Below are 10,459 nucleotides of genomic sequence, written 5' to 3'. Positions count from 1 at the left end.
TCCCAGTGTTGTCAATGGCCAAAAGCCAAATATCTTGTTGCTTTACAGAGCGAAGAAAGAAACACTGCACGATTACTCAACCATGTGTTACCCAAGTTAAGTAGTACAAATTGTTTATTAACAGGTATTAAGTCATAATACAATCCATTGAGATGAGGGATTGATTTAGATATCTGGGCTAGATACTGTCCGTCATACATAATTTACACAAAACTAGAAGCAAAAGTTCAACAATGGCCTAATAATGGGCCTGATGCGGAGACAAAGCAACAAAAAATTCCATTGTGCATGTAAAAGTTCTAATAAATGAATAAAAGTAAAATGTTCATCTTTGACAGTCCATATATGTTGTGGGCTCTATACTAGCTCACACATACTTGAAGTCTTTTAGTAAATTTTAGTTAATGGGATCAATGCTGTTGAACAAATAAAGGGCTGTGATGGGGAACTCCCGTCATCCATGTTATCCACGTGTGCTCTTTAACAGTTTCTGTAACAACAAAGGGAAGAAACAATTATTTAGAATAGGGGGCGGAAATCCCATTGACACACAAAGGGATAATCACTAGAATGCGAGCAATAGCCAGAGTTTATTTATCTAAATTTGATAATTTAAGGACCCTTGCACCTGCGAAGTCAATTTACAGTAGGTAGATGCATACAAAATTATTAATATATAATTTAGCCTGTATATCTTTTAGAAACACCCAATTTTTCCTGTTACACCAGTTTTTTCCCTCAAATTTCCACTTTCCATGGCAGAGCTTTACATTACACACCTGTTTTCAGAGGCGGCCATGCTGAACCAGTCTGTGCCTGAACTCTATAAAGCATGTAATTCCTAACATGTTTAGTTGAGACAGGCCATCATGACTTCGCTCTTGATTTGGAACAAGCAGAGCATATTTCATGCCCTTGCTGCTCAAGTGCATCTGTACAAGGAGAACTCTGCACACAATTACATCTTAATCAAATAAGCTGCCTGCCCTCGTGAAAATAAACGCAGCGCGATGACTCAAAATTGGCCGGATCTTTGTTCAGTGTTATTGTGACTCATTTGATGTGGTGCCCCATGCAGATCTATAGCGCTGGAGAAAATATCCATCAAAGGGGTGGTTGCAAGATGATGTAGCCGGATTCCGGCTGCAGTACGAGTGTGTTCATTTGCTGCCTTAATTCCTTTTTCAGGTCATACAGGACCTGAGCCTCAAAACAATAGATGAATAAATAAATAAAAATCACAAGAGATTCAGCTGGGCCTAATCTACAGTAAAACACTATATCTAAACTAAATTTAACAGCAAGCAACACTGCAACTCTGCCAAATCATGGATTGAATTTGTGATTAAACTTCAGACACAAGCTTCCATTCCTGAATATTTAGTCAGTTAAAAAGAAAATGCCACCCCAAGGATTCACTCACTCAGATATCTTGGTCATTTTATTTTTTTTTTTTCAGAAATTGGGGTGAATTTTTTTAATTTGTGTTAGTGGAGAGAAAAAATAAATAAAAAATTTGGCCTCCATCCTTTATGTAATATATAATTTCCCTTTTTTGACCTGGACATGATCAAGTGACTGGGAGTGTGTTTAGTACGGTTTTATTCTTATTTGTTTAAAACTAAATTCCATTCACTCCAGTATGGTGTTTAAAGTCATATCAGAATCTATCATAATCAGCACAGGGAGCATGAAGCTGCCAATTTCTTTCTTATTTGTGTGTTGATATGAACTCACCTGTTCTCACTCTAAAAAACAGGCTGCACTGCTAACAGACTGGACCTGAAGCAGATAAGCTGCTATTCACTTAATGTAGCTCTTGGCAGTCCACTAATGAACAAATTGATTGCTGTAACACATACTGTTGAGAAGATCAATAGGGCGGCCACGGGTGACATCTGCTAACAATGCAGCCTGATCAAATTAATATACACTGGAAACCTAACCCAGCCAATCTCAGGTACCCACTGTGCTTGTTAGAGAGCATCACTGCCTCAACACATTGTTGGACCTCAGGGTAAAATAAATTATTTGAAGTATAAAGAAGGGAAATTGGAAGTACATTTTGTCTGATAGTTCAAATGGTGCACAGACCAGAGATAAAAAGAAGTCATTTCTAACCTTTACGAAATAATAAACACAACTAAATGTTTACATGAGAGACCTACATCACAGAACAAAGGTTCAAGAAAGAACAAAGGCAAGCAGCATATGTTGTCCATAGGATCATCTCCACTAGATTTAGGGGAAAATAATATACGGCATGCACATTTAAGGACCATTTTAACACTCATGACTTCAAGGGCTTTTAAGAATAAATTATATAGTAATGATAATTCATATAAATTCATACAATTCATATAATGTTTGTATTATTATATATTAGATAAAACGTTATGAATCTGCTATATACATTTATAATAACCATTTTTTTGCAGGGCGATTTTTTTAGCTACTCAACATTGTGGGATATTGCTTGAAATTTTTTAGTGTCTACATAGCTACACTGAACTAATGCAGCTTAGCGGCATCTTAATTAGCTTAATTATTATGGTGGTGTTGGATACCTTCGCAACAGCTCTGACGTGGTGAACTTTGATGGTTGCTGATTTCTCCTCAAAGGCTTTCACCTTAGACTCCTCCGCTAGACGATGCAGGACAACTAGGAGGTTGAGCTGGGCCTGTGGACACAAGAGAAAAACCAATTAGTTCATTCATTTGTCACTTATCTTGACATTTATGGAATGTAAATTACAGCACACTTATTACTGACACCTTACGCTTTGAGCAATCTAGGGCATGTAAAAGAAACACACGAAGAACAATTGTTAACTGCTAATTAATTGTTAATTAAAAAGGATGTATTGGGCAAGGCAAGGCGTTTGAAGAATTTACAGACTTTCAATAATTGCACAAATGACTTTGGTTTATTACTCAAGAAAGATAAACAAGCAAAGGCAGAAACCATTAGTTTATTTTAACCAAAAAGCACAATGCTTAAGTGATGGACAGCCATGTAATCATTTCAAGAGGCTCCTAGTGACTTGGCGCACAAAAAGCCAATCGCTTGGAGTCAAGAGGACTATCCAATGTTTTCAGTGACTCAAGTGAATATCATCTTTCAGATGTAGCATGCAGAGCTTGCCCTATACCTGTGCATGGATCAACAGATAAGTACCGCCGTAAAGGAGGATTATGCCACAGGAACTGCTAGGCAGATCCACAAAAAGGGGGTGTCAGAGAAAGACAAATCTTCAAGCCCTCCCCAAAGACATTGGATCCTTTTGCAACCTTGTCGGATTAGACCAGGAAATTGTTTCATTTTCAGCACCACGGAGGTCTGCACTCTGGGATGGATTTCACATCAGCCTTGAACTCAAATTAAGTTTGCATATTTAAAATCACCACCACCTGTGCTGGAACATATGACAATGCTGTATACAACATACTCTACAACAATATGAACCAAATGAATAAACACAGAAAAAGCGCAATGTACAGGTGTATCTTCCTGGTGTAGTTCATAATGCAAATATGAAGTCATTCTATTGTCTGAGGGGCTGATGCTTTTGAGGGTGCATCACAATTTGCCACTACATTCTCTCGACTCTCTGTAACGTTTGGTTTAGTGTACATTTTTCACACTTCAAAAGCTCATATTGTTCTAAACTGTAGCATTTAATTTTTTTCATGACAACATAACCTCTTCTAACACTTCATTTTTATGACCGATAACTGCTAAACTGCTGATATAATAAATCTTTACTACTTTATTTAAAAAAAAAGAACAGTTTCTATATAAATATCAATTGAAATATCACAACCCGTTACATATTTAACAATAGATTAATCTATTGCTAACCCTTTTAAATGTATAAAGCAATCTAAATATTAAAACAATTAACCACACAGTGAAAAATAAATAACCAATACCTGCAAATACATACACAAAGACACAAAATATACATTTAAGACTTTGGCTATAACATTGAATACTTCATATTGATTATTTCTGGCCTGTTTACAGCTTAGTTTTCATAAACTGAATGACGAAGGACATTTGTGTTGTGAAAATATTCTTAATATTCCTAATAACAAAATGTGAAATGTATTTTCTGCACTTTCACCTTCACTGTGGTCTGCACTGTGCACTGCTACAAGCAATTATATGAAGCAAGTTCTGTATATTATCCCCTGCACTTTCTCGGTCTCAAAAACACATATACACAAATGAAACAAGTGACCACATCCGCTGAACCACATCCAGCTAGTTTTGCTAATGATTTCAGCTGAAAAAAGGCTGTGCTCCTTGTGCATCTACACAACGCCATTTGGATGTAATTTAAATCTATTAATACCTCATTTTCATAATTGTGGGTCATCTCTGGGGCGTCTGAATGCTTCTCCAACAGCTGGTCTTGAGAGTGTTTTCGAGAAGGTAACTGAGAAGCCCATGCAGGCTTCCCCTGTGCCAGAGGCTTTGCCAAAATATAACTACCGGGCTGAACCGATTACAGCGAAGGCTGTCTCTGTTGCCTCGCTCAGACACAGAAAGCACATGGAATCCTCACAGGGCAGAGGAATGCAGAGAAAACCAGTCTCAGCAGTGTTAGGAACTTTAAAGAGAGTCTGCGCCTTCTGCCTCAGTGTGCAGTGCAGACTTACATTGTCCTATGATCTGTCCAAATATTATCTTGGTAACAGAAAGTGTAACAAGATGAATCTGGATTTAAATTACCTGAAGGCAATCCCTTTGCTTAGACTGCAGGAAAAAAAGTGTGAGTTTAAGTGTAGGTTTCAAGGCTAGTTCACACTGCACCATTAAACACCAGATGAGTTAACAATGCTTATACAACAAAACCAACAGGCAATTATGTTTTCTTTTGGCTTTTAGGCCTTCCTGCAGCTCAAACAGTAGAGCATAGCACTAGCAACTCCTTATGTTCAAATCCCAGGGAATTTAATCAACAAACAATTCTGGACAATACTGATAGTTAAAGCTGCAGTCGGTAACTTTTGTCGCTCTAGCGGTAAACAGAACTGCTTGCGTCTTGCGGAAGAATATTGTAGCCGGAGCTACTTCCCTCCGTTTATATCTATGAAGAATCACAAAGGTACTGGGTTACTCCGCCGCGGTACCCCCAAAGGCCGAATATAAACACTTATTATAGGTGTAGCCTATTGATTAAGGACAGGCTAAAAACACGGTTTGGAAAATGGATTCATGGTGTACTCGCTTATTATATATATTTTGTAAATTTTGAACACAAAAAAAGTTATTGACCGCAGCTCTGATTGGTTGTTTCTTACGGTGAGCGGTGTATTTCTGCAAATGGCAATAGGACCACTGGGAGGAGCCAGAGGAGCTTGATTTTTTCACAGATTATCTGTCTCATATTCTACTGTCAGTACATAATGACAGGTTTAACAAATATGTAAAAAAATAAATAAAAAAGCTACATTAAAAAAAGATCAATTTAACAATTCTATACTATTTTGTCTTAATAATATCAAAATTCAATCACTTTACATTTTACAGGAGTTTGTTTAATTATTTTCATATTGACATTTGCTGAAAATTATAAAGTGAGCATTAGATGCCAATGTAACATGAAAATATAAATAATGAGCATTCACAATTTAATCCAATATTGACGAATTAAAATAATAATATCGGCCAACAACAATAGGCACTGTGCATCCCTAACAGATAATTGGTAAATATACAACAGTAATGTCAAACGCAATTCAGTATGCAAATGAATGCAAGAAAGAAGACCAACAGTTCCTGGTGAACAATCTAGCAACATGAATCAGTTCTAACAATGTAAGATTTTCAAATATCTTAAAAAGCACAAAGTAAACTCTCTTGAACAACCTGCATCTACCAATTTCAGTTCAGGAACCCATTATCCAATTACAGTAGACAAGCCAGGCACAGCTTCTAAAGACCTGGTTTGAAAATGCCAGGATCTGTTGGCCAAGGCTACCAAAAACAGGCCGTTGATTTTCCACACTTTCCCAGAGATTTCTAACACCAGAGAAGCAACGTGGCTGTAGAGGGGCAAGAGTGGGTCTATGATTTGGGGGGAGATCCTTGCAGGATGCAGCTGATTATTTTCTTGTTCAATCAACCATCAAATGTAGCATAGGCTATCTCAGTTCAGCAGGGGAACAAAGCGCTGTCTTACGCCACTGTTTCACCCGGCAGGACGCACTTATAAACAGGAGAGATGAAATAGTTTGACTAGGATAATTTCACAAGCTGTTTCGGTTCTTATAGAGTAAGATCTGATGCAGGAGACATGAAACATGAGTCTAAGCACTTTTGACAGAGTGCAGAATAGGTAAGGAAAAGCCGTCAAGAAGAAATCTGGATCAAAAGTTTCTGAAGAAACTGAACATGTATTCCTGTTTTACAGCTCAAAACCAGTGTTATGGGTGCAAACACTTCTGTTTCTCATTTGCCATTTTGACATCTACTCTACCAGTCTATTTACACTAACTGATGCCTAAAAATGCCTCTGTAAATGATATGAATACCTGCAGTACACATAATTTTGTTTCCAACAGAATTGTTTTTGTATATGACTTAAATTTCAGTCTGTTCCTCATGAACACACAAAGCTATCAAATGGCTTCAGAAGACTTTAAAACATTTGAATTTTCTATAGATTTAGAAGGATGCAAAGTTAATACATTGAATGATTCGTAGTCAAAGAACAGGTTCATAAGAGTGACTTGTTTGCGAATCAGACTAAAATGGCCAAGATGCATGTTTGCTTTTGAGTGAAGAAAAAAAGAAAAAAACAAACAAACAATGGAATTATTGTGTGTGTGTGTGTGTGTGTGTGTGTGCTCTTGTTTTTGTGAAATATCAGGACACAACTCTGTATAATGACATGGGTATGACACAGGTATTACAAGAAGAGGGTGACTTATGAGGACATAACCCATGTCCCCATTTTTCAAAACGCTTATAAATCATACAGAATGAGTTTTTTTGAGAAAGTAAAAATGCACAAAGTTTCCTGTGAGGGTTAGGTGTAGGGTTGGTGTAGGGCCATAGAATATACAGTCTTTACAGTATAGAAACCATTACACCTATGGTATGTCCCACTTTTCACAAAAAAAAGTGCGCGTGTGTTTATCTTATCACATCCAATTCAGAATGCAAACACATTTTGCATTTTTTTCCCTCTGAACCTATAGATTTAATATCAGTGTTGGAAATACTTGTAATTTAAGATCTACAATCAGAGAACTAATGATTTCATCTGAAAGCCAAAATACAATCATAGCTTGACCAATTAAAAGCAGACTCATTCATGATGTGATGCATAAGGCAAAGTGTGAAGGGCCTTATTAGGAATTTTGTCATTAAAGCACAGGAAACCAGATCAAACCGGCACATATTCATAGGACGGTAAAAAAGAATGAACCTTTCTTTCATTTTTTCCTGCATTTTCCATTTAATTTAACGGCTGGATTAGACCCCTGTAAAGCAGAGCACCTTTCAGGCAGCTTTTACATCCCCACCTCCAGTCTCTATAAAGAAAGACCAGCTGCAATGGACCTTTAATTAGGACCCTGTTAGCACACAGACACCCTACACACACACAGAGCATAATCAACTATGTACAGTGCCCCTCAACTTAAAAACAACGGATAAGCAATTCCCTAATTCCCATGCAAAGCACTAGGCAAGCTTGCCGAAAGGCAAACTTCAATCAACCTAAACCACTGGACTCCCCTTTTGAAAACTGAAGTTTCTTTTAATCAGCTAAAGCTATGAAGTGGTCAGTATCAAGCAATCAGAAAGGTAGCATGCGACATTGCCACACATCTACTGCATGTAACAACATTTACAGCGGCCTCTTCACGTGATAATGCATAACACAAATTGTTTTCATCAGTGCCACTCGGATATAAAACATTAAACAAATGTAAACACATCTGCTAAGTTAAAGGGCCAAGCTCCTTAAAATAAAATTGACTTCAAAAAGTCAACATGGTAGTTTGGTCTTAATGGCTTGTCCTCCCATTTGTGGTTTCCTGATCCTAGAATTAGGTCTTTCCCTAAGTGGCAAGGTGGGTAAGAACTTTACATTGGTAGCAAACAAATCATTACCGTCAGAGCCAAAAACAGACAAAAAGCTTTAGAAACAAGTTATAAATAAATAACTTATGTAGCTTATTGTATGTTCTTGAAAAGAATAGGGGCAGCACTGCTTCTTGAGTTTTGTATAATAATGCAAAGAAGCAATAAAATGCATCAGACTTTAACATTAAACATTTCAGTTCACCTCCATATGAAAACTACTTACTACTGGGAAACAAAACTTTTTCTTTGGGAAACAACATCATGAGCTTCCTCATAATGAGGTCTGCAAAAAGACATGAAAGGAGCTAGTAATGTCTCACTAATTCAGCTCATTTGCATTAGCTGTATTGGTTTCTCTAAACAAACTGGCTCACTCATGCTGTAAACTATATATAAAGTTTTTGTTCCAAATAAAAAAAACTAATGTGGTATAGTCTGTAAAGTGACTCTACTACTAGCACGATATATTTTCATTAATAATTGTAACCAAATTAAAATGCAATATAATGTTTGCAGATTCCTGGTTACATATGAAATTGGTTGTCACATTTAAAATAAAATGTTTTGTACTTCCTAAAGGTGTAACAACGAATAGATATAAGTACTGTGGTTAAAATTTTAAATAATGTATTAATGCACTAAAACACTTTTATAAAGCACTACATATTGGCTTCAAGTACTGAGGAGATCCCTAAAAACATGCAATCTTGCCATATCGTATTATAATTTTCACATAGACTAATAATAATTTTGTATCTGCACTGTGCAAAAAAAAAAGTCAAGAAGAAAACAGAAATCTCAAAGTAAAACAACAACAACAACAACAACCACTTCTTTACGTGAAATAACACATCTTTTTTATTTTTTGCATTTAAAACGTTCAGAACTTCCTAGGCTGTCTAAAATGCTGTCTATGTAGGCAGCTTAATACATTTTGAGACAGACCTAGACAACAACGAACATCCATGTCTACTCCAGTAAATAATGACGTTGCCTGGAGATAAAACAGATAATATTCTGACTACACAACAACTGCATAACAATACGTCATCTGACAGTTAAATTAAATCTGAAAGCATAATTGCATGTGAATATGACGCGCGTTCGCGGTGGAAGCTGTTGTCGTTCATTTCCATTCACTCACCATCAAGTCTGCGTTTTTTCCTATCCGTATATTAGTGTTCTTCTTCATATGGAGCTTCAGGGCTGCTCTCGGAGCTTTCTTTGACATGTTTTGGTAGCTTGAAGGGGCTAGTTTACCGTTTTGAAGATCAAAAATAAAGCTAGCGACTGTTTGTTTTTCGTTGTATTCAAAATACCGCGCGTTTCACTACCGGCTCCTGATGATGACGTATAAAGAGCTCAATGGTTACTCTCACCAGCACGTGATTATCACGTATTTACGTCGATCTGTGGGTGAAATTGTGTGGATTTTTCTTTTAAAGATTAGAATGTAGTCCAGGGTTTTACAAAAGCAATGATGGTCAGATACTTTTAATTTAATGAACCGAGTTCTGTTCTGGATTAAAGATTTTACACAAGTTAACTAGTGAAAAAGACTTGCTTAAACTGTTTTTTATTATATATATATATATATATATATATATATATATATATATATATATATATATATATATATATATATATATATATATATATATATATATATATATACATATATATATATATACAAAAAGTTTAATGTATTCCATATGTAGTATTATAGCTATTTAATGCTATTAAAGCATTTTTTATTTAATTATAGCTATTTTTTATTCATTAACTTTTATTACTCAAATAATTCTAAATCATTTTATTGTTTGAAATAGACAATATTGCTGTAGCTTGAAAAAAAATTGCTGTAGCTTATTATGTTATTGTGTTATATTTTGTTTGTTACTGTATTTGACTTTTGTCCTTGTTAGGTGTTGTGGTATGGTTTATGTGGTGTTGATATGTTATTGTGTAATTTAGTATGCTTTGTTTGTTGTAGATGAGGTTTCTCCTTTTTATTCAAACTTTCCTTTCTTTTTCAGGCCTATCTCTTTCTTTGAGTTTCTGTCCCCCGAACTTAAAGAATGTAAAACAGCTGCAAAGCATTTGTTGAATTAAAAATAAATTAATAAGGATGGAGCTGAAACTTTGCCAGAACTTTGAGTCCATTTTAATGGCACATGTTTTATGGTTTCTATTAATTGCTCTGGGCTTTGGCATTTGGCTGAGTTTAAAATGAAAGAGAATAGCTCCCGGCTTTATTCGTCTCATTCACTAATAAAAAATATCAGCTCGACCCACTCATTTTTCTCCATCCTCACTACAGTTTTTTTTAATACACATGTAAAAGAATGGCCATGA

At 35.9% G+C, this 10,459-nt stretch overlaps 1 protein-coding gene across 1 annotated transcript; it reads right to left on the bottom strand.

The window, feature by feature from the left end:
- Window positions 1-242: 242 nt before the first annotated feature.
- cenpw (centromere protein W) lies at window positions 243-9,451 on the bottom strand. Its single transcript, XM_059567096.1, has 3 exons — window positions 9,249-9,451; window positions 2,568-2,681; window positions 243-490 (listed from the first exon to the last, which is right to left on the bottom strand). The coding sequence occupies exons 1-3, from the start codon at window positions 9,333-9,335 to the stop codon at window positions 464-466; spliced, it is 228 nt and encodes a 75-aa protein (XP_059423079.1). The 5' UTR covers window positions 9,336-9,451; the 3' UTR covers window positions 243-463.
- Window positions 9,452-10,459: the final 1,008 nt, after the last annotated feature.

This window comes from Carassius carassius, chromosome 15 (genome assembly GCF_963082965.1).
Source record: "Carassius carassius chromosome 15, fCarCar2.1, whole genome shotgun sequence".
Taxonomy (NCBI): domain Eukaryota; kingdom Metazoa; phylum Chordata; class Actinopteri; order Cypriniformes; family Cyprinidae; genus Carassius; species Carassius carassius.
This window is presented reverse-complemented; position numbering and strand designations above follow the sequence as displayed.

Bases quoted from the DNA above. Each gene is read 5' to 3' on its own strand.
- cenpw (XM_059567096.1), bottom strand. From the start codon at position 9,335: ATGTCAAAGAAAGCTCCGAGAGCAGCCCTGAAGCTCCATATGAAGAAG. The intron at 2,682-9,248 runs GTGAGTGAATGG...TTGTGTCCACAG, and splicing joins GAAAAAACGCAGACTTGATG to GCCCAGCTCAACCTCCTAGT. The intron at 491-2,567 runs GTATCCAACACC...TTGTTGTTACAG, and splicing joins ACGTCAGAGCTGTTGCGAAG to AAACTGTTAAAGAGCACACG.